We start from the raw sequence: 25,808 nt of genomic DNA, 5'->3' as shown, positions 1-25,808 counted from the left end.
GCTACTTGAAAACTGCCCCCCCCCACAACCAGGGGGAAGGGGCTGAGGGAGGGTGCAGCAGAAGGGGAGTGCACACTTCCAGCTGTGTCACATCTGTAAGGGGCAGGGGAAGCACAGTGAGGGCAGCTTTGGGGGGAGCTGGGGTGTAGAACTGGCAGTGGGGGCTGACCCAGAGGTAATCCAGCCGAAGCAAATTGATAAGGGAGGAGCATAGCTGGCAGCAGAGTCGGGACTCTCCAAGCACAGATTTGATAGGGGTGGGATGGTGCCTGCTGCTGCTGGTGGAGGGTGGGAAGGAGGCATGCAAATGCTTCTGGTCCTCAAGCAGAGGCCAGCGGTGTTCAGCTGCTCTCCCTGGGCCCGGCCCTAGCTAGACTCTGCTCTGGTCTGAGGCCCTGGAAGTGCTCAGGTAACACAACACATGATGACATCACCCACCTCCAGAGCACCCTAGCATAGTCCCTCTCTTTGAGGGTCATCTTATTTCCTCTTGAGAGGGGCTGAATATCCCTCCAGGCAGGAGAGGCCAGCCCCTGAAGCGAGATGAAAGCAAGGAAAGAGGGGTAGAGAGAGACTATTGCACAGAGGGGTTTGGGATCCTGTCTCTGTGGAGCCAGCTACTCCCTGCATTGTAGAGACAGGCTGCTATTCCAAAACTTAAAATCTAAGAAAAGGAGGCAAAGCTGGACCTGTCATCAACGCAGTTTTATTCATGGCTTAAGAAAACCAACCTTGCCTGGTTCAGGCAACCCCTGTCTATTCCAGCTATAAGTGGCCAGATGCAGAGAGGTTAAGGATGGAACAGAGAAGTGGTTGGATCATACATAAAATCGAACCTCTGCTGTATATAAATCTGGCAGGGTAGAGTGCTTAGAAAAAGAAAACCGCTTTGACAATAGAAAAATAGAACAATGGCTGCTTTCCTTTCTCAGAAGCTCGCAAGGGATGGAGGGATCTTCCCCATCCCAACAGGAACAAGCCCAGAGCCTAGCTGAGACTGGAGTTACCGAATTAGAGCGAGGTGGCGAGCAAGGGAACAGCTTAATGCCCTGGTGAGCCAGTTCCGGCTGTCCGGAAAGCTGGGGCAGCAGAACCAAGCAGCGAGGGTGGTAACTTTAGGGTGAAGGCACGCTCAGGCAACAAAGCCTATTGAAAGCAAGAGGAAGACTCTCCCTGAGCTTCCAAGTGGACTCCAGTCCTGGCAGCTGCTGAAGATAATGAGATGACGGAGGCTCAACCGTCTCCTGCCCTAAGCAACCAAGGAAATGCCTGTTAGAGGCAGCTTCTGGTTCACATGTAGGGGGACAGGGTGGGTGCATTTCAGTAGCTCAAACCTGGGTCCCTGTAAGAGTTGAGGTTAGCTAGAACAGGCCCTGAACTGATTTGCCAGCAAAGGAAAGGGACTTGGGCTCAGGCACTTGATTAACAAAAAATAAAAATGGCAAAGTTAAAATACTAGAACACAGCTGGATCTTTTACTTCAAATTACTGGCAGGGCTGTAGCGAGCCAGCTGCTGTCAGCCTGTCGACGCTGTGTCAGGAGTGAGCCTCCCAGCCCGTCTCCTCAGACTTGTCTACACAGCTGTTTTTACAGCACTAGCCCTCTGCGGCTCAGGCTGGTGCTTGGGCTCTGACAACTGGGGGATGAAGGGGAAGCAATGTTAAAGTGACATCTACACAGCTCATTTTAGAGCCGTAACGGGAACCCTGACAGCACACGTCTCGGGGGGGGGGGAGAAGGGGGGATGTCGGCTCTCTTTCCAATGCATGGTAGACTGGTCCAGGATGTTTAAACAGAACAAAGCAGAGCTCACTCAACAGCAAACACATCCCTCGCCTTCGAGGGGAGCTGGATCAGATCTTTATTCGGGCTCAGACTGCCAGCCTACATCTGTAACAAGGCCTTGCAGCAGGGGAGCTCAAAGAGCTTTGGCCACATGAATAAATGAAAGTATACAGCAGCTTTGTGAGGCAGATCTGTCTTATCCCCTTTTACATATAGGGAAACTAAGGCAATCGCCCAAGGTCACACTTGGAGTTAGTAGCAGAGCACAGAATGGCACTTAAAGAGTCTGACTCTGTCCACTCACAAATACTGTTACACAGAATTATTTGTACATATATGAAAACCAGCCTTTCTTTATCAAATGAATATTTACCGCCACAAGCAGAGCCAGAGGGGGCCAGGCAGCACTTCTCTGATCCTTCTATCCATAAAAGATCTTCCATCACACGGGCTCTTGGTTCTGATCGGGCTCTGGATGGATGTCGAGTGATGAGAAATGCCAAGGCATCAACATGTTGAATATCCCAGTCTCAGAATTATACCCAGAGGGACTGTTCTGGCCTCACAGAGCTGGGGTCAGTTAGTCAGTGAAGTATATGGATGCAGATTAATTAAACATCACTGGGAAATGGAAACAGCAGTTCTTTTAAAACAAGCAATTCTCTTTAGACCCAACCGAGGATCCATTCCGAGAATTCCTCCCTCAGTCCTTGGAATTACAAGGCTTTGTCAAAAGTGGTTCCCTACATAAAATCCTGCTCTAAGGTGTCTTAAACGGGGTTTTTAAAATGCATCCCACTTTCCAGTTACATTGACGCACTGCGTGTTGTGAGCAAGCAGCATTCCTCCTTGCTCTCAGAGCACCATGTTTCTTCATGGGACGAGATGACAGGACTCTCTCTCTGGAATGAGAGGAGGACGTGTTATTCCCTGCAGTGAGGTTCATGAAGGGAACGTTATTGCCCGGGATCTGCCTTATTTCCATGTGTTACGGCCTCGCACCGGCAGCTTCCTGTGGACTGGATTCAGCGCCAAGTTCTGCTTCTAGACCTTCAGCCTGGCCTGGCTGGTGCACCCACCACTGGTGGATTTCCTGGTATAACTCCTGATGCTCTTCTTTCCAGTGTCTGAATTTCTCCGAGGTCAGTTCCGAGTCGTTCAGGAGCTGATTGAGGATCTGGAGCTCAGCCAACTTCGCCTGCAAAAGGAAAAGAACATTCCCCACGGCTCAGTGCTTGTGCGTCAGAGGGCATTACACGGCGAGGGGGCTTGAACGTTTCACCTACTTTGAGCGTGCTTTGCAGAGCCCGGACCAGGTGAACCCTCTCGTTGATCTGGGGGTTTTTGTTGCGCTTGATGAAGGATTTGCGGTACTGCTCGTGGGTCACGAGCTGGCACGTGCCGATGAGAGACACCCCGCCTTGCTTCAGACACTTAATTAGGGACTCCAGTTCTTCGCCAGGGGAGTCTGCATAAGGCGGGGGGAGGAAGGGGGCGGGGGAAGAGAGCCACAGCAGATAGAGTTAGAGTGGGGCTGGAACAGCCTCTGTGCCAGGGTGATGGACTTGTGGGGAGCAGGTGATGCCTGCTGCGAGGATGGCCCCAAGCAGATCAGGCTTCAGCATGACAGCCCGTTCAGGACCCTGGTTCTCCGTGGTCAAGAGGGTTATAAGAACGTCCACAGATGGCGCTGGAGAAATATGACATTCCCCAGACACAGCGGCTAGCTCATGGAACGGCATGTTGGTGCCACAACAGGATCTATGGCCCTTTGGACATTCTGACACCAATTGTACGGGGACACACCAGACCAGATCCTGGGGGAAGGCTGAACAGAAAGGGGATGGGTGGGGTGTCCATAGGAGATTCTCCACAACAAAGGAGAAGCCCTGACAACCCCTCCCCCGCCCTCCATTCAGCACCCTCCCGCCGACCTGCCCCAGAAAGGACCCACTTGTGTAACACCCCCCACCCACCCCCCGCCCCCGCCCCCCGGAGCCCGCTCTGCTTGAGCGAAAGAACCAACTTTGTGAGCAGAGTCTGCCGTGGGTTCACTAACTGCTTTACCTGGATCAGTCACCAGGGGGCCACACTGAGCACAGGTGACGCACAGCGGCCCTAAATCCAGGCTTGATCTCACTAGCACTTACCCAGGGGCGAGCAGGGCCTGCTACTGCCAGGGACGGGGCTCCCCACTGGGCCGGTGGAGTCAGGGCTCCCCATTGCAGCACTGGGCTGGGCTCTCTCCAGCGTGGTGAGCAGCTCCCTTCTCCTTGGCAGCTGGGGAAGAACATTTCTGTTTAAAGACCCGCCCCGCCCCCCAACAGCAAGGAAGGTTGGGAAGAGCCACCGTCCTCTCGCCCTTTGCCGAGCCGCGTTTGACACCCGCGACGCAGCCCCGCCCGCCAGCATCCGCAAAGGGAGGGCCAACAGCTGATCCCATGTCCCATCACACAGGGCCAGGGCTCTCCCCGGCTGGACGGTAGAGTCCACCCCCGTCCCCGGTGACGCTCACCAGATCAGAGCCTGGCTTGGGAGAGTCGTCGTCAAGATCCTCAGCTTCCGTCTCACTGTAGCAGTCTGGCGGGAGACGCGCAGAGGGGACTGTCAGCGGGAAAGCCTGGACCAGCCACCACCCTTTGCTCCTGCCCAGCACAAGCTGCCCTTCTCCAGCGCCTTCTATCCAAGGATCTCACCGCACTTTAGCGAGAAGAAGGGGCCCAGCCTGCCAGCTGGGGATGATCCCCACGGAGTGGGAAGGTGGGGCAAGGCCTCTTGGTCCCCAAGCTGGCCATCTAACCATTAGGCCGCACTGCGTCTTGTCACCCAACATCGCTCCAGCCCTGCTGCCCCTTGTTGACTGGAGGATTCATGGCTCAGCAATAGGATTCTCGTCTTCACCCCCTCCCCACCGTAAGGTGCAGCAAGCTGCTCCCAGGCCAGGAAAGGAAAGACTGGAAGCTGGAACAGAGCCTGGCTCGCCCACATCTTTGGATTCTTGGTCTCAAAGCGGGGAGGAGTGGGGGGTGCCAGCAGTCAATGCAGAGCAGGACCCTTTCCCCCGACCCCTGTACCCCAAACTCACCACCTTTTTCAGGGGTGTCCCTCTTTAGTCTCAAAGGTCCTACCCTGCACACAAAGTTGGGGTCCCCCACAAAGTTGGGGTCCCCTCGCTTTTGTCAAAAGGCCCATGAATCAGCAATCACTGCACAGAGTCCCAATGCCACATTGCAGGTCTCCCACGCGAATCACTCTTGTCTGATCCTCCTTTCGGATCTCGGTCACCGTGTATTTGGGCCTTCACCAGCTGAGCACAGAACTCTGGAGAAGAGACCAGACCCTAGGGTGCCACAGGGCCCACGCTGACCCCCAAGCCAGAGGCAGTGAGGACTGACTGGTCTCCAAGATCCAAGAGCTTTGGTTCCCCACCAGTACTTAAAATGTCTGTGTGCACCCGTGCCGGGCGGGGAATAGTGGGGGTTACAAACCCAGCCAATTGAAAACAGAGCAGTGTCCTGAGGGGTGCACTTTAAGCATTGTCTTCCCGAAGCAGCTGCTCCCAGATTACGAGAGAGACCCTCCGCCCCACACACGCTTCAGACCACTTGCAGCACTGCTGCCCCCACCCAGCTCACGTAGATACGGGAGTGGAGCCCACTGGAGTCAGGAGGATTCTGGGAGGGGCTCATCCAGTCACCCTGTAGGGACATGGCATGTAATAGCTGGTTCACATGTGGGGTTCCAGCCCTGTTCAGCAAGGTGCCTGGTTCCTACCTTCTTCTCTATGTGGGAGCGATTCCTGGGCCAGCTTGTATTTGGTTTTTGCGGTGATCAAACCACTCACCCACCTGGGAAGACAAACAGATCACGGACAGTCACCAAAGAGACCCCCTCCCAGGTTCCCAGGCACTTCCCCTTCCATCACATGCACCCCCTCACGTGTGGCGAAAGCCATCTCAGACCAATGCGTCTCCAGCCTTTTCCTTCTGCAACCCGTTGGGAATGAGAGATCTGTGGCCCTCTTCCACAGGCCCTCTTCCACAGCCACCTCCCTTCCCGGCAGCCCAAACCCTCCAAAGCATGGTCCCCACAGCATTTTAGTCTGTGGCCCATTGGGGCGGGTTCCACAAATCACAGCCTGAGAACCACGGCCCTCACTGAATCGTACCGGCCATTTGGACACAGCCTCCAGTGACCACAGGAACTGTGGATTCAGGCTGGTTCAGTCCCTCCCAAGAATGCTGGAGTTTAACTGCATCCGGGTATTTTAACAAGCAAGGAGAGGGGTTTTGTGGCCAGTCATGGTTTGCATGGATCACCGCAGGGTGTTTACTTAGCGATGTCAAATTCATGCAGGGACAGCCTGGCCTGCCCCAACCCGGCCCGGCTGCTTACATGCTCAGATCAGCCAGAGTCTCTGCTGCGAAGACGAAAGGTTTGTACTTCTCATGGCAGAGCTGGAAGACACTGAAAGAAGAACAAGAATGCGGCTGCATTTTCCACAAATTCCTCCCGTATTAGCGGGCAGCTGTAACTACCCCCTAGTTAAGAGTGAAACAGGTGTCCCATTCTTAGCCCCATTTCCAGCTGCTGGGAGGGGGCTGCTTGTTTCCCCTACAGCACTGTTACTCAGCGCCTCCTGCTGGAGAGGCGGGGACTGGAGCAGCTGGGAGCTTCTCCCCACACAGAGCTCCTGCACTGTTGCGTACGGCTAATCGGCTTGGCACCAAGCGCTCCGACGGATGTGCTGCCCTACGGAGAGCGCTCCCACGCCACCCGTGCTTCAGGGTCCTCCTCTCCCAGGTTAAATTCGCCCTCCTCTCCCGAAGCTGAGGTCTCTGCTCAGCATCTCCCGTACTCACTATTTCTTCTTCTGCTCCCGGGTGCTTTCCAGGTCGTAGGTCGACACATTGATCAGGCCTACGGCTTTCTCGTCCTGGGCGGTGAAACAAGGGGCACGTCACACACAGGGGGCTTTGCTGCCGTTGGCATTTAGAAGCAAGATTCATTTGGTTTTGGGGCATCATGTGGGACTCTGTGGCCAGGAGAGCCACTGTACCAAGAAGGTAAATCAACGTCATGCTGTCCTTGGGTATTATAACAATAAAGAATAATCCCCAGGCTCTTCTTATCTGGCCTTTCAGTACATAGACCTGAATGCGCTTTCCAGAAGGGATCAGGCTTCTCCTTAGAAATGGGGTTGGTGGAGTCAGAGAGTGGGGAAAAAGCCCACAAAGCTGGTGCAGGATCCACCTTCTTCCAGCCCTCTCTGTGGGGCTGTTACACCCACCCACCCCTCTTACAGATCACCTCTGAATTTGGCTCACTGAGTTATCGGAGCGTAGAGGAGTCTCATTTGGGGACATGCACCAACTGGGCCAGGAGAGAAGGTGCCGCTAATGGGAGGGAGAGGCACAGAAATCTCTCCCCCCTTCTCTGAACTTCTGATTCCTCGGCACACCTGCAAAGACTCCCTAACCCAACAGTGGCTGGGCTGACCTAGGCCTGGGGCAGTCCAATAGGCTCTGAGCATAGCGAACTCTAACTTGTCTCACTTTACACGGTCCCTGTAGATTTGTCTCAGGATCTCTGGAGTCCAGCAGCCAACACCCTCTTCCCTCCCGCCCTAAGCCCCCTGAGGACACGGCACCTCTGTATACCCCCCGACCTGCCCCTTTCCACTAATCCCCAGCGTTGAGGGACACACTCACACTGGGCTGGTTGTACCAGTAGAGAATGTGGCCCTTCAGCACAAACCAGCAGCGTTTCCATTTCTGGGACATGAATCCCACGTGGTCTTTCTTCTTCAGGAGCCAGCCGTCGCAGTCCACCTTGCCCAGCTCCCGACAGGACACCCGCCGGCGGCTCAGCCTGGTAGCCACTCCTGCAAGGAAGGAGGAGAGGGGGGCAGTGGGAGTGAGGCACAGCGAGGGGAGCTCTCTCCAAAAGAGGAGCCACCCGCTTCCCATGAATCCTGCCCCAGCCCTGCCCCGACAGCAGTCTCATAGTGGCTTCTCTGCAAGGCTCCCCCACCCCCTGCACCCTCTCACCGCTAGGGGATAGCAGAGACACAGAGGAGCCCTGTAGGGCAGTGGGGAAAGTCCCATGCTTTTTGGTGCAGGACAATGGTGAGCCTGGGCCCTAGCTGCTCCCGCCCGTAAATGCGCCGGCCATTCATCCCAGTCTGCCTCTGGTCACAAAGGAAATAAGCTTGGTGGTTCTCAGCCAAGCCCCTGGAGGGACTCTCTCCATCCCCCAAAACCACTATGGACTATACCAGCTGGCAGCCAGCTGCAAGGAGATGGGGAAGGAGCTGCACTGGCGGGGGAGGAGAGGGGACTGGAACAGCACAGCCGGCCGGCACTAGGCCTGGCTCGGCCCAGTGCTGAGCCCCTTGCTTCCGCGGCAGAAGCTCACCAAGGAGCAGAGGACGGAGGGAGGAAGGGTGGGGCGGGGAAGAGAAAGGATCAGAGCAGGTTCTCCCAGCCCCAGGCTCAGAACAGAAACACCCGGATTCTGCTCCGCAGCCAAGAGAAGCGGCACCAGACGGACACCACTTCTGCAGCCCCAAGCACCATGTCTAGCCCTTCCTTCCGGGGCTCTGCAGCCTGAGTGCGTTCTGCATCTCGCGGCCAAGCTGCACAGAACGCCGGGTAGTCACATCCCACGGGACCCCTCTTCCCTCTGGGCTGTGTGGCCAAGCAGGGCCAGCCTTAGGGAAATCGCACCCTGGGCAAATGTGCATTTTGGTGCCCTCCCCCCCATTGCCCCTGGCCCTCAAGGGCTTCCCGGGATCCCCACTCTCCCTTCACTCCTAACCCCTGCACTGTGTCCCCTTCACCCCTAACACTCCTGCATCCCCCTTCCGGCGCTCCCCTGCTGGACTGCTGCTCCTCTGCCCCATGCACCCCTAGGGGGCTGGGGGGGGCGGAGGGAGCGAGGAGAGACAGCGTGCGTGCATGGCGCCTGAGTGAGTAGGAGCGTGCTGTCTCTTTAAGAAAGCCCTCAGGATCAGGAGCCTGAAGGCTTGTTCAGACACAGGCAGCTGCCCGACCCAGAGAGGCAGCAGCATGGACAGATTCCCCCCCCCCCCCGTCCTGTCACCCCAGCTCAGTGCAGACCGGGTTCATGGGTGGGGGGAGGGGGACACCCCGACATCAGCCTCGCCCCCATCTCTCTGCACAGCAAACAGGACACTCCCAGTGCCGAGCAGCAGGAGGGAGGAGGGGCAGCCCTGATCAGGAGGAGTCACCTGGCTGGTTGTCCAACTGCCCCCCTGCAGCTCAGGTCCCCCCCGCCCCCTCCAGACGCTGCTGCTCACCCGGTCAGCCCCCGGGACTCAGGCAAACCCTGCGCACGGCACCCTCCTTGGCGGGCTGCCCTGGGCCACCGGCCCTGTGGCCAAGTTAATGTGCAACCTAAGAATGCGCCTTGGGCCTGGGGAAAAACAATCCTTTGTGAAAGGGGAGGAAATGCTCCAATCCCCTGGTTAACTCAAAATGCTCAAGATTGTCAAACCCACAGGGGGACGGGAGGAGGCCACTCACCTTTCTGCCTGGAGCAACTCTTGGTGCTGCTCTGAAAGGGATGGAGAGGACACAGATACATGTGGTTACAAAGATCCTGGCCATGCAAGCAACTCACTAGGCTTTTGGGAGGCAGACGATAAAGTGCAGGAGACGCCGTTGTCTATGGCACTGGCCTGCCAGTGGAGAGCAGACAATGCACTCGCTGGCTGGCCGTTGTATGCGGGAAACGGCTGGGTGATCATAGCTTTCTTGCTTAGAGCACCCGGGGCTATAGCTGGTTCAGCATGCAGCTGCCTGCCCACCAGGTGACATTAACTGCAGGGTAGGGTATACTCCCAATGACTTCATTGGGAACAGAAGTAGGCCAGCCCTGAGCACATTTGAAAATCCCAATCATTTTTAAGGATGAAGATGAGGGTCCTGTTAAGTTATTTGCCTCAGACATCCTGCAGCAGTGAGTTCCACAAGTTCACCACACACAAAGTTAAAGATTTTTTCCCTCTCATCTCAGTTTTATATTTGTTGCCTTTTAAATTTCTAATGGAGTTCCTTCTGGTCTAACAGGGGAGGAACATTAGGAGCCCATGTGGCCTTCTCAACCCCATCCATGTTTATCTTAGTCGTGTGTGCTGCATTAGTGCCTAGAGGCCTCAGCCACCTCAGGCCCAGGGGGTTGTCACTGTACAGACACACAGGAAGAGACTGGCCTAGGCTCGTTCGCTCTCCTCTCACCTTGTTTGGAAGAGCGGGAGATTCTGGTCCCCGACTTCTGCTCCCAATTCCGTTCTCTGGGGACTCCTTAGATCCGAGTTCCAAGGTGCTGGGTCTGGCTGGAGCGACAGCAATGGGGGAGCTGCGCCCTTCAAATCCTGCCCCCAAAGCTTGGATCTCCAACGTAGGGGCTGCTGAAGCGCCTGCAAAGATCAAACTGGTCAGGGGGACTCCAACACCTCTGAGCCACATAGCAATTTGTATTTCACTCGCACGGAGAGGTCAGACAGCTGGTTAAAAATTTAGGGCCAGATCCCCAGCTGGCCCCACTAAAGCCTCTATTCTGTAACATGAGCGCCATTCCAGTTGCTCAAGCCCTGAGGTTTGCAAGGGGCCTACCCTTTAAGGCTTGAAGCGCAGTATCGTCCATGCCACATTTTACCCGAACACTGTAGTCTCAACTCACTTCCCCCACCCCATGGCCATGTAAACCAAACAAGCTCTGTGGGGAAGCTGGCCCTCCAGAACCAATGTTACCACATGCTCTGCATGTGCCCTACATGGAGCACCTTTGCACATATCACACAATGGATAATCTCTCAGGAGATCTCCGGGAATCTTAGTTGATGAAAGTTTCAGAAGAGCCCTGCAAGGAGGGTACTATCAGTATTGTTTTACACATGGGAAACTGAGGCACAGCATTGTTAAGGGACTTGCTTAAAGTTGCACAGTGAGTCAGCACCCAAGCCAGGAAGAGACGCCGGATACCCAGGCCTCCGCTCCAAGCAGTCGGCAGCACTCTTTAGACCTGCCCTGACTCCAGTTGGCTTGGTCCCTTTCCTGACTTACTTATATCACAGTAGCACAAAGAGGATCAGATAGGGCCTCAAATGTGCACGGCGCTGTACGGGAGGCAGACAGAGTGTCCGGGGCGGGCGCCATTTATAACAGGAGTCCCAGTCACAGGTGCTGACATTTTTCCTTGGTGGGTGCTCCATCCCCGCTCTGGCCCGAGGCCCTGCCCCCTCTCCATCCCTTCCCCCACGGCGCCCCTTCCCTCCCCCAGCACCTTCTGCCAGCTGCTCCCTGCTCTGCTGGCAGCACTGGGGCCCTGCCGAACAGCTGTGGCTGGTGGGTGCTGAGGACCCCCTATTCCCCCCCCCACCCCACGGGTGCTCAAGCCCCAGAGCACCCACGGAGTCGGCACCTATGGTCCCAGTGTTGCTCTGCACAGGGCACAGGACTCTCAGCCAAGTATCTGCCCACAATCCAGTCCCACTAACCTGCAACAAGCAGAGCTCGCACCAGTGTGGAAAGCCTTTCAGAGGAGGGCTTGCTGCTTTCCACAGGATGCAGAGGGCATCTGCTCTCTCCTACCTTCAGTGGGGAGTTGCCGTAGGAAGTCCCTGGTCTCCTCTCTGGGGTGGCTTGAGACAAACTCCTCCTCTTCGTCAGTGGCGAGATCCAGCGCAGAGTCCAGCCCCGATTCCAACCCGGCGATCACGCTTCAGGAGAGGAGAAACCTTTAGCTAGCACTTGACAGCAAACCAACCCTGTGGTATGTTTGCTATTCAGCAGGATCGCGCCACCCTGCAAGCCCCAACGGTGTGTGGGTGGGAGCGTTTCATCAGAGTTCAGTTCAGCAAAGCAATGCCGGTCGGTGCTGGTCACGTGGGCCGTTTTTACCTTTGGCACCATACGTGCGATCTAGGAGCTGATGCTGCATCATTTTCCTCTCCCACACAAAATGTTACTTAATGGAAAAGTCAGTGGGGCAAAACAAGTGCGAGGCTCCAGATAAAAACATAAAATAAATAAATAAATACTGCCTAGATCTTCTGTGGTGCTTTTCAGCCCTAGATCTCCAAGCACTTCATAAATTATCCCCATTTTCCAGATGGGGAAACTGAGGGACAGACTTTTTTTTTTTTTTTTTAAATTTAAAGTGATTTGTCCAAGGTCACCTGGCAGGCCAGCAGCCAAGCCAGGAATAAAATTCAAGTCTCCGGAGTTGAAGTCCAGGGCCCTATCCATGAGGCAAACACTGCCTAGCAAGGCCACAACACCCCTGTGAGGAAGGGACATCTCCTCCTCCTTTTCCAGATGGGGAAACTGAGGCATGGAGGTGCTGTGACTTGTTCAGGTCACACAGCAAATTATGACAGAACTGGGAATGGAACCCAGAGTCCCAACTCCCAGTGTCTGATCCAAAAGCTCGACCACATTTCCTCCCTGGAAACAGGAACCTTTGCATTTGGGGAAGGATGGGATGCGGAGGAGAGAGGAGGGTTGTTTTAATCGTTTCAACCTCCCCACCCCTTCCCACAGAAGATCCTTAAGGAAACAAATAGTTTTGCTTATTAATTCACAACAACATTACAAATTTCCCTGGCATGCGAGCCTGAAAACAGGAACCTTGCTCTGGTGACGGTGATCTTATCAGATCTACCCTCTACCTGAGCAAACCTACAGAAGCAGGGTCTTTGACTTACACCACCGACCGAGAAAAGGTTGGAAGAATTGAGCCTGTTTAGTCTAGAGAAGAGAAGGCTGACAGGGGACAAGATAACAGACTTCAAACACCTACAAGGTTGTGATAAACAGGACTGTGATCAATTGTTTTCCTGAGTCCACTGAGAGTAGGACAAGAAGTAATTGGCTTTGGTTTGCAGCCGGGGAGATTTAGGATTTTTAGGTTAGATATTAGGAAAAGCTTTCTACCTTGGAGGGTGGTGAAGCACTGGAACAGGTTACCTAGGGAGGTTGTGGGAGCCCCATCATCAGAGGCTTTTAAGAACAGGTCAGACAAACACATGTCAAGAATAGTCTAGGACAGGGGTTCTCAGGACAAATTTTTTGATGGCCCAGAGTGCAGCCCCCAACTCTTGCTGGTGGCCACTCTCACACTTTTTCCTAAAATACTTAATTAGCTTTAGGAGAAACAAAGAAAGAGGCACTTAGACACGTCCAAATCATCATACCTGATTTCTGCTAGCCAATAAGTCTGTTGTGAAAAGTGAAATTAACAAACATACAGGTATCACTTTTCACAGCAGATTAAGCCCTGGATGAGGGGCTGCGGGAGGCAGCAGGGGGCCAGAGCCTGGGACTGGAGCCCAAAGCCGCCCTGCCAGTGCCTGCCAGCCCACCACCCCAGGGCTGAAGCCAAAAGCCTGAGCACCACCGCCCCAGGGAAGGTGGGGAACTCACCGGCTGCCTGCTCCTCCAGCATTGTGCCCCAAGTGTCTCCAGAGGAGGGCAGGGCGCAACCCTGGCTGGCCGCCCCAGCAGATAACACCAGGGCGGTGCATCCAGGAGCAACAGGGAGAGGGAGGGGCTATTACCCCCCCCCCCCCCATGGCTGCAAGAAAAGCCCCTAGTGGTCACATCTGAGAGATGCTGATTCTAGGTTTACTGACTTCTGCCTCAGCACAGGGGGCTCGACTAGACCTCTGAGGTCCCTGCCCGCCCCACCTTTCTGTGATGAACAGACAATGACTCGTCACTCCTCCCAACACAGCCACAGGGCAGAGCCGCTAGAGAGGCCTAGGGAAAGATTAGCAACAGGAAGTCACTTTGGATTAAGGTTCTGGGCTCTTACCTGGAAGGCAGGGAGACCAAGCTTACTGGAGAGTCATTGCTTTCCAAGCCAGGAGATTCTGCAGCACCCAAGAAGCTGCCAGGTGCCTATAAAACAGTCAGCGAATTTCCATCCTGCGCACCCCTAGAGCTCAATAGACACACAGCAGAGCGGGGTCACCACACTAGTGCTCTTCTGTGTTGCTGGGACAAAGCCTTCAGCACTGAGTCAGAGGAAACTCGGGGCACTTCACAAAAGCATTGACCCAAGATAGGGCCTGGAATGAAAGGGTAGCTGCAGAACTGCTAAGCCCCAGGAAGGAGCCTCCAGCCAGCACAATGAGGCACGCTGGGTGGGGATGGGAGCTGGTGCCCCCTCCAAAAAGACAGCAATGCAGCAACAGCTAGCCCTGGGGACCAGGCAGAGAGGGCCCTGCGATCCACCTCCGAATGCCCAGCACCACTGGGTTCCTAGCCGGTCACTGCCTATCCAGCACAGCAAGTAAAGGTTCAGTCCTCATGCTGGGGGTGTGGGGGTACCGGGTCGGGCTCACCTGATGGCACGGAGACCTGGGGGAACACGGGGACCCCACAGAGGTTAGTGGAATCTTCTTCAGCACCAACGTCACCTGGTTTGGCTTTTCAAGTATTTTCTTTACCAGATTCACTCGAGTCCAACCCACCTACACATGGGATTAGCAGGTCAGTGCTCATCGCCAGCACAGGCCGAATCACACTGAATGGGCTGTTTGAAACAGGCAACTCTGCAAGTCATTCTACTCTGTTACATGGGCTCTGTCAGCTGGTGAGGCCATCAGTTTGATCTCGTGTCTGGTAACTATTACTCTGGACCACGAGCACCACGAGCCACTGGATTTCAGAAAGGGGATGTTTCTCTCCCTAGGCACCTGGTACAAGCAGTGGTCAGGGTTTAGACACCTGCATCTATTACAGCTCCATGGTGCAGACAAGGGAATCTATAGTCGTGTGATTCAGCAACCACGCACTTCACAAGACATCCAGCTAGCCAGCAGCAATCCCACCATGCCCACCAGGGATTCCAAACGACGTGACAACCCAGTTAAACGCCTGGCCATCAAAGCAGTTTCGTAAGCTAGTCATCCATGCCCTTCTCATTTCACTGTCCATTTCCGCAGCACCACCGGCCAAGTCAGAGACATTCAGCTAATAGCCTGCAGCCAGCCAGCCGGTCCTCCCTGTCAGAGGGTCAGCAGGAGGGCCGGCTGAAAATTCTCCATGAAAACTGGTTTTCAATGGAACAATTTTTTCCATTTTTCTAAGTATCTGATTTCTGTGGAAATTGATTTTATTGTTGCTGCAAACCTGAATGCCCATAAAGAGGTTCAGGTTTTGTTCAAATACTGAAACATTTTTCATTTTGGATAGATCTTTTGTGGTGCCTCATGGGAGCTGTAGTCCAGCTGCTTCATGTCCCCAGTCTCCTCTATCTGCTGGGCTTTCCAGCCTGACTATATATCCCATGCTGCATCACAGCCAGAGATGCTGTCATGCACCATCTGCTTTCCCCAAGAGGTGAGACTGGTGCATCATGGGAGATATAGTCCAACTAGGGAGCCCAGGTATAGAGGAGATGGGAGCATGAGCACTCAAATGACAACTCCCAGGGGGTACCGCAGCACCATTGCTGAACCCAGTTGTTTCAGATTTTGATTTTTTGCTGAAAAGTCAACTTTTCTACCCACAGGAAAAGACCCGTTTTCTGACCAGCTCAAGCAGACAGTCACCCACCTAACCAGATGCTTCACGGTCAAATGGAGAGAACGATTCTGACCCCACTCAAGTGGGCAGTAGAGATTTACGAGGCTAAATTAACTGATGTTTGTAAGCGTGGAGAGCTCAGCCAAGTGCTGGGTGTTGGCCTCTCCCAGCACTGAGCCTGAAACCCTCCTTTCCTCCCCCTCTCTCATCTGGTTTCAGTCTGTTGAGCATGTGGTTTGCCAGAGAGTCAGGGTAGAAACACTGGGTTCCTTACAGCGATTCTACCTGTTTCCTGGGTGTGCCCAAGCACTTGTGTTTAGAATGGAGGAGGGGGAGGGGGAAGTCAGGCTTTGGTGGCATTTGCTTCTCCTCCATGCAGCATGTGAGTCAGAGAGCGAAGAGGGGATGGAGGAAAGAAAAAAAAGCTAGCACCAGGCTTTCTAATAAAGGAAACTAGCCATTCTAGCATCCCAGTGGCATCTGACTCCTACAGTCAAGAGGGTCCAGGGCAATTAAGTGGGAACCAACCAGTCTTAGTAAACATGAGTAGGGATATGTTGCATTGTCATCCAAGGACCTCAGAGCCTTTTATAAAGGGGGAGCCAGCACGATCCCCTTGCCAGGAGGGGGTCCGCGAGGCCCAGAGTTGAAGTGAGTTTTAGCCTGATCCCTTCGGGGCTGGGATCACACCTTCCATTGGGAAAGAGTCTCGCACGTGGGGAGCCCCACCAGACTCAGAGAGAATGAACATGACTTGCCAAAGGTGACACAGCGAGTCAGGACTAGAACCCAAAGCCCCCCACTCTAACCAGAGGCCAGGCTGCACCCCCTACCGAGTGTGAGGTTCTTCCCCACTTTAACACAGATGAGGATCAGCCAGGGCAGACCATACACATCAGCCATGATTGCAGCTACACTCAGAGACCCCCTTTCCTAGTAGGATTTTGGCTGTCCCAAGAGACCAGCAAGCTAACGGAGCGAGGACAGGGACATACTTACCACCACCTGCCCGTTGACTTGAACGATCTCATCCCCCGGCAGGATCTGGCTGCAGTCGTCAGCTGGAGACTAGGAGGAGAGGCAAGGAAAAGACCCGAGCGGTGTCAGAACCGTGCTCGTTGGGAAGCGGAGACAAGCTCTCAAGCCACTTACATTGCGGCCTAATCAGAGTTAAGCAGCTCTCTGGCTGATGTAAGTCAGAGGGGCTCAGGAAAGGGGGATTAACCATTAACTCGCAGGCCTGATCTTTTGGGCGATTCCCGTTCAATCACAGGCGTGAGCGCAGGAGGACACGACTGAACCAAGGCGCCGGCTGAAGCCTTGGCCAAGGCTAGCGTGACACACGGCCACAAGGCAGCTGAGTAGGAAGGACTCAGCCAAGTCCTGTCCAGTGCAGCCCATGTCCTAGAACTGGTTCAGGAAGAGGGTTTGGTGCCTTAACAAGCCCAGGGGGTTCTGATACCCAGGGGGAAAATGGATTTTGCTCATTATGGGCCAGTGTAGGCAGGTTTAAGAAGGGGGCTATGTTGGGACACCAGTTCATAGAATCATAGAATATCAGGGTTGGAAGGGACCCCAGAAGGTCATCTAGTCCAACCCCCTGCTCAAAGCAGGACCAATTCCCAGTTAAATCATCCCAGCCAGGGCTTTGTCAAGCCTGACCTTAAAAACCTCTAAGGAAGGAGATTCTACCACCTCCCTAGGTAACGCATTCCAGTGTTTCACCACCCTCTTAGTGAAAAAGTTTTTCCTAATATCCAATCTAAACCTCCCCCACCCCCACCGCAACTTGAGCCATCTCCCTGCACCTGCAGGCTGGAAAGACCAAATCAGAAGCCATCTTCCCCCGCCCGGCCCCGACAAATCTCTCACCTTAGTGGCGGTTCCCGCTATGAAGTGGAGGCAGGAGTTAGTGGATTTGATCTCGATGCCCTGCAAAGAGGGACAGACAGAGTTTGGAAACGTCAAACGAGTCCCCAGCGTGAGCCAGTGGCGGAGGAGCGGACTCACCAGACTGTCCTCTGGCTCGGTGGGCACGAGGTCGACGCTCTCCAAGATGGCAGTCTGGTTCAGCAGGGCTGCCGGGCTGCAGCTCGAGATGTTCTCACAGATCCCCGCGAGGTGCCTGCACTGAAGGACAGCAGGAAAGACTCATTCCTCTGGAAACCCGCCAGGACCTCACGGCCTCTACAGAAGGGCAGCAGCGACCTCAAGGGTTGCGGAATACACACACACACACACGGCAGCGGCACAGCCATACTTACAATCAGCAGGATCCGGTTCTCTCTCTCAGACACTCCGCAGTCCTAGAAGAACGAGAGACACGCAATAAGTTAGGTCGATCCAGCTTTTATATGTTGTAACTCCCCGAGATTCTTCCAAGCCAGGAGCAGATCATGACGGCCCTGCTTGGGATGACGGTGGGGATCACAACACAGCCCACAGGTTCCAGGTGCTGGTGGCTCCTCTCCCAATGCCCCCGCCCTGTCCCAGAGGGTGCCGTGCCGCTGGCCTCCAGGCGAGACGTAAGGCTGTGTGGTCACGAAAGACTTCTCAGCACTGGTTTTTAAGAGCAGCAGCAGGATTAACCCCAGCATCCTGGCCCGCTTCCAGGGCAGGTTGTTGCATTCCACCAGCCTCGACTCCTCCAGCTGTCTCCAACGGAGACGCCATTCTTCACACACTCCCGTCAGTGCCGCCTGGCTCCTCCCAGACAGCGGCTGCGTGTTGCGAGAAAGCCCGTGTTTGGGGGAGGGAAAGCCTGGCCGATCACATCTAGGCCTAAGGAGCACACTGGGATCCTCGAGGACAGGCGATTGGCCCCTGCAGGTGGGCTGATGATACTCATGCTCCCAGAGACGGGTACTCTGCCAAGAGGTCATTTTAGTCTCTGCCATTTAGCCCGGATGGGGGCGGACAGCGCGCAGCCGCCCACGCAGCACCCGACTCCCCGACAATCTGGCTGGGGAGTCACTGGGCAATTGCGCTGAGCCCTCACACGACTCCGTATAGCAACGGAAAGAGGATCCAGGATCCGAGTTGCTGTCGGAGGTACTCCTCGCTCTAAGGACAGACCTTTGAGAGTCTCCTTTTGGCTTCCAGGGGCTTCGGATGAGGCCCCGAGGCCCCACCTCCAGCCTCTTCTTGGGAATTTCACTGGAAGATCAGAGTGACTAAGACAAGAGGAGATTGCTGGAGGGCAGGAGTGGGGGAAACACCCTGGAGATGGGAAATAAGAATGAACTGGTCAACCCAGGCAGCGCACGTGGCGAGAATGTGGGGCAGCCGCTGGGCTAGACACAGAGGGGTGTCTGTCCAGAGGGCAGTCGGTGTTTGGAAGGCTCCGTCCCCTCCCCAAGGGAGAAGAGTCCATTGTTATGGGATGGGGGACAGGGGGTAATGGGTGAGAGATGCCTTACTGAGGCCATTCTTGCTCAGACACAGTTACACCAACCTCTGGATCTGGGAGCAGAAAGGAATCCCCACCCCGCAGGGCACAATGGCAGGGACCTCCTGGCTTAGCATGGCAGAGGAAGGTGTGAACCACAGCAAGGTAGAGCAGGCAAGGCATTGAGCGCCCTTCTGTTGCACGGGTGGATCTTGGCTCTAACCCTAAAATATCCCAGCAGGCTCTACTTTTAGGTTATTAGTAGGGTCAGTTTCTTCCTGCCCCACAGTCCTAAACCCTCCTGCCCCTGCCCCCCCAACCCTGTCCCCTAGCACTCCACCCTCCCTCCTTCCCCCCCAGACCCCATCCCCTAGCCCTCCACCCTGTCTCCTGCCCCCCAGACCCTGTCCCCTTGCCCTCCATCCCTCTCCCACTCATTTACAAGCCATTAAGGTTTCTCTGAGTCTCCTTTTCCATCTCTCTCCATGTCACAATCTCCCCTCCCCCACCTCAGAGCTACCCGTCCCTTCCACGCTTCCAGGCCCTGTCTCCAAAGCCAGAGAAGCCCAGAGCCCATTCCTGACACGCCCTCTCCTGCGGGTGCCCCAGACTCTGCATTCCACCCTGAGCAGGCCAGGATCTTTAGGAGAATTATTAGCTCCCAGTACCTGTGGCTCAGCAGAACAGCGTCCCCTGAATCTCTGGTTCGGCCCGTTAGTCTCTCTCCTCCCTTTCGCTCAGCTGAGTCTTACGGACAACTGAGCTCCCCCCCAGCCCGGAACCTGATCTCAAAGGGTGAATCACAGGGTTATATAAAGAACAGTTCCCCACCCCCACTTTGATGTTGTTTATCTCCTTGTCCCTTCCCTGCTCACACTGGTCATTTTCTCTTTCCTTCCTTGCAGCTGACTGAGCTGTGGCAGGCCAGGGGTCCGATTGCGGATACACCCATGGCTCTCTCATCCCCTATATCCCACGTTCCCCTGGGCAGCACCTCAGAGGCACAGAGCCTTCCCTGGGCATCTCAGGGACACACGTTCCTTTGGCCAGCTGTGAATCACTGCCATAACCTTTCTATAAAGCAAGGCCATTCCCAAGATAGATACCGACGAGGGCTCAAGTGACCTGATGGCATACACCCCAGGCAAAGCGCGGTCTCTCCACTTGGCACGGATGCTCCACTTCCAGACCTCTCTCCAGGAAGCATTCACAGCATGTTTGCAACACTAAAACCTACTGTCCCTCCCTGATCCTTCCTTGATGGGCTCCCCAGGTACCCATGGACTTGCCCCTAAAGTGGGTTCTTGAAGGAAAGGCGCATGCCTAGGATTTGAACTACCAGCACTGCTGTCGGTGGGTACCTCTTCCTGCTAACCTTCTACTCTAGCTGGAGAGCCCTGCTGGGGTCCAAGAAGTTGTTAGAAGAGTCAGAACATACTTGGGATCCCATTGGGCCCTGTGGACTACAAAGGCATTGCTGGCTAGAAGGCATGCCGAGACCCGAGTCTGCTTTTACCATCTCGCAGCCTGTGAATGCAAGATGAAGGAGCACTGCAGAAGACGTGTGAACAGAGGAGAACTGGAGGATGAAGGTAGTTAACAGCACTCCTTCCTATTACCCAAATACCACCACTCCGACATACACCCCTTCAGCAGCGACTTGCTTATAGTCATGAGTCTAGTGGTTCGAGCAGGAGATGAGGAGCCAGGATTCAGGCATTTTAGTCCTGACACATTGAGCAAATCAGTTCATCTCTGTGCCTTAGTTTCCCTATCTACACATGTGGGTGACCCTGACTTATTTAATAGGGCTTCATTCATGTTTGTAAATCAGTTTGAGAACTGTAGGGAAAGGGAACTATTGAAAGGCAGGGTATGGTTATCTGTTCCATCAGCTGACAGTTTATAATCTCCAGTCAGATTCCTTCTTTTAACACTCTCCATCCTTCCACCAATATCCATTCATCTAACTCAGCTACCGCTAACCCGTCCCTGACAGAGGGGACGGCGCCCCGTGTCCGATAAAAACACTTTGGAAGGGCAAATTGTTTGCCTATGAAATGAACCAGATTTCACGGATAAAAATCATAATGCAGAAGAATATGGCTGGGTTCCTCTATAAGCGACAATCTCCAAATTGGACATTGGGCTAGTCTATCAACACAAGCGGCTTTATCCCTGAAAAATATACTATTGAACCGGTGCAAGGTTCACTTGTCTGTTCAGAAGTGGCCCAACATTTAGATGTATGGACACACTAAGAGCAACAGGAAGGTCTCCAGTACAGATTTAAATTGTAATGAAAACACACATTATTAAACAACATCTACCTAAAGCATTAGTAACCCAAACACTGCAGCAGGGGACAGCCCAAAAGTGAAATGGACTTTGAAACAAACATGAAACAGACATGAGCAATTTTCATTCTCTGAGCTGAGGGAGATGCACAGACAAAGCATGACGAGGGACAAATTAGAGGATGGGAAAGAAGCTTTAAAATCCCAGGGGCTAGTAACACAGTGGTTAAATTGACAGCATCCAGAATATTTGCTGGTCAAGCAGTGTTGCCGAGACTAAGAGAAAATGTTTTGAATTGAAATAAGAACAAATAAATAGATTCCCCAGTCCCGCTAGGAGTTCACGCTCTCTTGGGAAAGGGGGTATTTATCAGCCAAGGAGGAACATTTTGGAGGGGAGATCCTGATGAAGTTTTGGGAAACATCTCACTGATCGTTTGCTAGTGAGAAAAGTGTGTGCGGTGTGTGTGACTGTCAGTCCTTACACTGTGCCCATCACCATGGTATTTGGGCCACCCTCCTTTTCTGCCCCTCCTACTCTCACTTCCGAGGTCATGAGACACCCCGGCACGACACGAGTACTGAAGAGACGTCACCCATATCCACAGGCCCCCTGCACATCTCAGGGGTAACACACAAACATGCCAACCCTGACACAGTCTGGCTTTGGTTTCTTGGGATTTTTAAACCCTCGTTACTGACCTTCTGCAGGATCTGGGCCAGTTCTCCGCAAAGCGAGACAATGTCCCGGCTGGCTGAGTAATCATTCAGGTGAGAGAAGAGATACCTATGAGGTGCGTGAGTGAGACGGAGTCATTAGATAAACGGAGGCAGGAGAGGAGAGGGCCCAACGAGCCTCAAGTTAATTGAGGCACCGTCCTCCCCTCGGGCCAGGGGTTTAAACACAGTCTTCCAGGAGTTTACGGAGCTTTCTGAAGGGGCCCCAGTTGGCACAAACAGCCGGTGACAGAACGCAGAGCTCCTCGCCTGCAGTGGGCAGCTGCCGGGCGCCCAGTGGAACAAGCTGGGAGTCTCAGTCTTGTTCCTACCACGCAGGTGTCCACACCCCATAGAGCCACTTCTGCTGTGGGGAGGCTCAGCAAAGGAGTGAGCAGGCTGTGGAGACGAAACTCCCCTCTGGCCCCAAGAGGGGGTCCCTCCAGGGCAGAAGCACACGGGCAGAGGACCCTTGTCCAGCCACTGCCCATGATGTGCCCTTTCTCTGCACAGAAGGCTCCAGGCTGGCCTGCTGCTGTTTTCACCATCATCAAGAATAGCGTGGTCACAGCCCTCCCCTCCCCAGTCACTGAGTGGAGCCTTGGCCCTCTGTGCTAATAGACCATCCTCCTCTGGCCAGGGAGACACTGGCTGCCACGCAACCAGTCCTGACAGCACTGGTCTGGCATCCCTTTCCACCTCTGGAAAGACAGTGTATGCAAACCCCACAGAAACAGAAGGCCTGTAGCTTGCCCCCCGTGCCATTCAGCGATCCCCTTCCTTATCATGTGGGATCCCTCCTTACATGGCCCTGGCCTTCCAGTCTCTCCATGCTCTTTCCCTGGCCTCTGCAGACTGGGGAAGCAAGTACCTGCTGAGCCAGGTGAAGAGCCCCTTGGCCGCCGTGATCAGCTCAGCAATGCAGGCCAGGAGGTCCGGGGAGGGCGTCTCGATGGCCTCGCCATCATACGCGGTCACCTTCCTGCGGCTCAGGATGAGGGTCTGGGTGGTCCAAGCGACTTGCTGCAGCTTCTCCGTCAGCGTCCCCAGGCTGGTGGTCTCCAGCTCGTAGTTCTGGGGGAACAATCCAAACTAGCTCAGCAGAGGAGAGAGGAGCCAGCCCTGGAGCGGCTCAGAATGAAGACTGAGGGTGGCAGACACCCCACAACTCTGCACTGCTCCCCAAAACTGCTGGGGGGGGGAAATCCACCCATCCCCTGAATCCCAGAGCTCCCTCCCTCTGGGAAGCAAGGCCGCAGGTGAGACCTGGGAGGGAACCCTCTCACCGTCGCTCACTGCAGGCGGTGCTGGAGATCGGGAGCGGGCCTCACTCCAGATTCACAGTCGCTCACTCACCAGCACGCACAGCTGCTCCACAGCTTCCAGAATGAGCTCCTGATGGCCAACACACCTCAGGCCCAGCTCCTCCAAGCGCCGATAGGACAGCTGCAGCAAATCGTTCCCGGTCAGGGACCACGTCTCAAAGGGATACTGCTGCAGCACCTTGTCCAGGCCTGAAAGGGGCAAACGCAGTCACTACCCAGCTGCTCCCAGATTGCCCACGTCCAGACATCTGCCACCACCACCTCAGCCTGGATTTCCCCTCTGCTGACAGCTCTGCCAGGCCTTCCTGTCCGCTCGCCTTCACCACCGCCGCTCCCTCAGGGGCACAGGAACTGCCAGGCTCGATCAGAAACCACCTAGGCCAACCTTGGAGAGAGACCAGCACCCGCTGCTTCAGAGCACGGTGAAGGAACCCTCCTAACCCCAGGAGTTAGAGGCTGGCTTAAGCCCTGAAGCATGCACTTCCAGAATAGCATTAACTCGTCTAACTCCAGACATTCCTGTTATCCACCAAACACATCCAAACCCCTTTGGAGTCTTGCGGAGGTTTTGGCCTCAGACGCATCCTGTGGCAGTGAGTTCCACCATCTCGCTGCGCACTGTGGGGAAAAAATATTTCCTTGTGGCAGTTTTGAGTTTGTCCCCTTTCTGTTTCACTGATGGGCCCCTCGTCCTCGTGTCAGGAGACTGGGAGAACAGAACCTCCGGATCTACCTTCTCCCCCATCCCACCAAGTGTGTAACACCAGTTGCCTTCCCTGGCTGCCAGATCTGTTTCCTCCCTACTGGCAGGTCCCCAGAGAGCTGCATATCCACCCACCCCAGCATGTGCACCTCCCTGCATTGGACTGTATATCCTCTCCTAGGAATGCCTCTCCTCCCCCAGGGCAGGGATCCGAGCCGTGCCCAGCCATGCCATGCCCGCATGAGTCTCACCCGCCTCTGCCAGGGCCCCCCAGAAGGTTTCAGCCACTCCTGCTCCTAGCAGGTCTTGCACAGCTCCTCCTGCCAGCACAGACTCTGCCGTGGGAGCGGGCAGCCGCCTGCCCGCCCTAGGGGCTGGAGTGCACCCCCTGGCCACAGGTGCTGGAATGAGGGGTGCTACCATGCCTGCTGGCTTGAAGTGGTTTCCATCACACACAGGGTTTACAGTTTGGTTCAATGGCTCTCAGCACCCCCCACCGGACAATCTGTTCCAGCCCCTGGCCAGCCCTGAAACCTCCACCACACTCACCTCTCAGCCACTGCGCCACCTTCACAGGGCTCCAGGCACCGATGGGCTCCATGCCCAGCTCCCTTCCCGGAAAGTCTGTCCAGGGGCAGGACTCCCGGACACACCTGAGCGGAGGCAGCCGCACCAGGTAAGTCCCAGCCAGCTCTGTGGTTGGTGCAGCTGCCTGCCGCTCAGCAGGGTGAGGCCCGCCCCCCTCTGGAGGTCCCTTGCTCCCCTCCCCATGGGGAATTCCAAGCTCTTAGCAACCCAGCTCAGAACTATTGTCCAGCCTCCAACCCCCTCCAGTCTCACTGATTCAACAAGGTTACACCCAGTCCCCCCCAGGCTGCCTCCTGACTCTCTTAAAGGCACAGACCCACAGTAGGTTGTTTACCTCAGCCCTGGCCAGTGAGGGAGCGTGCCCTAGTGGGCAGAGGGCAGGACTGGGTGCCAGGAGCTCCATCTTCCATCAGAGTCCTCATCTGATCGTGGCCGAGTCACTTACACAACACCTGCTATCTTGGCTGACGTGCCTGGAACCAAAAGGAGGTCTTGTGCAGCTACAACTTGAGCTAAAGAAGCAAGGTCCCCGAGCAGGGGCTGTCACAGGTAGCCTCTGCAGATCCGGCACCTATAACACATGCTCACCACTGACATTCTGTGTCTCAGTTTCCCCACCTGTAAAATGGGAATAAGTATAGCTGGCCTACCAGCTCATCGCAGGGGAATCATGAGAGTTTAAGTCTGTAAAGTGCTTTAAGATCCTTACAGGAAATGTGTTGTAAAAGTACAAAGCATTATTACTAACAGAGTGTGGCTAAACATCACATCCTCACTCTAAATATTAAAGCAAACACCAGCCTTGATGACTGCATGTCATCCGGGAGCATGTCCTACTGGTTCATGCAGAGGCTGGCAATTAGAAACTCCTGGATTTTATACCCAGCCACTGCCCCAGTGCATGACCGTGGGCAAGTCACTTAGCCTCAGCTTCCCTCTCTGTAAAATGGATTCACCTTGGTAGATACTTGGAGAAATACAGAATCTTAGAAATGTAGGACTGGAAGGGTCCTCGACTGATCATCTAGTCCTGTCCCCTGCACTGAGGCAGGACTAAGTATCACCTAGACCATCCCTGACAGGTGTTTGTCTAACCCAGTCATACTCAGACTGAGGCTCGCAAGCTGCAGGTGGCTCTTTAATGGGTCTCCGGCGGCTCTTTGCAGCATGTGATATCAAAACACTGTGTGATTTAATTATTAACCAATCTAAGTTCTTAACCAATCAGGGGGCTTTTACTATGTTATTACCCAATTGTAGTTGATAAAATAATAACACCGAGTCAGTCATTTTGCTGTGAGAATCATATACAGTATATATAAATACTGATGAACCACGGAATTCACACTACTGTGACTCTGAGGTTTGATTATCACTGGTCTAACCGGTTCTTAAAAACCCCCAGTGACGGAGATTCCACAACCTCCCTAGGCAATTTGTTCCAG

General features: G+C 54.6%; 1 protein-coding gene across 1 annotated transcript; it reads right to left on the bottom strand.

The window, feature by feature from the left end:
* Window positions 1-1,810: 1,810 nt before the first annotated feature.
* On the bottom strand, window positions 1,811-24,422 carry CNKSR1 (connector enhancer of kinase suppressor of Ras 1). Its single transcript, XM_084652340.1, has 21 exons — window positions 24,325-24,422; window positions 23,104-23,261; window positions 22,619-22,821; window positions 21,733-21,817; window positions 17,610-17,651; window positions 17,356-17,475; window positions 17,218-17,277; window positions 16,345-16,413; window positions 14,160-14,288; window positions 13,628-13,713; window positions 11,404-11,531; window positions 10,048-10,229; window positions 9,334-9,364; window positions 7,498-7,670; window positions 6,649-6,722; window positions 6,182-6,253; window positions 5,561-5,634; window positions 4,302-4,366; window positions 3,937-4,066; window positions 3,073-3,254; window positions 1,811-2,984 (listed from the first exon to the last, which is right to left on the bottom strand). Exons 1-21 carry the CDS (start codon window positions 24,374-24,376, stop codon window positions 2,775-2,777), a joined length of 2,325 nt encoding a protein of 774 aa, XP_084508466.1. The 5' UTR covers window positions 24,377-24,422; the 3' UTR covers window positions 1,811-2,774.
* Window positions 24,423-25,808: the final 1,386 nt, after the last annotated feature.

Source organism: Lepidochelys olivacea (genome assembly GCF_965140295.1).
Source record: "Lepidochelys olivacea isolate rLepOli2 genome assembly, chromosome: 19".
In the NCBI taxonomy this organism is placed as follows: domain Eukaryota; kingdom Metazoa; phylum Chordata; order Testudines; family Cheloniidae; genus Lepidochelys; species Lepidochelys olivacea.
The sequence above is the reverse complement of the archived record's forward strand: the minus strand, read 5'-3'. Positions and strand labels throughout refer to the sequence as shown.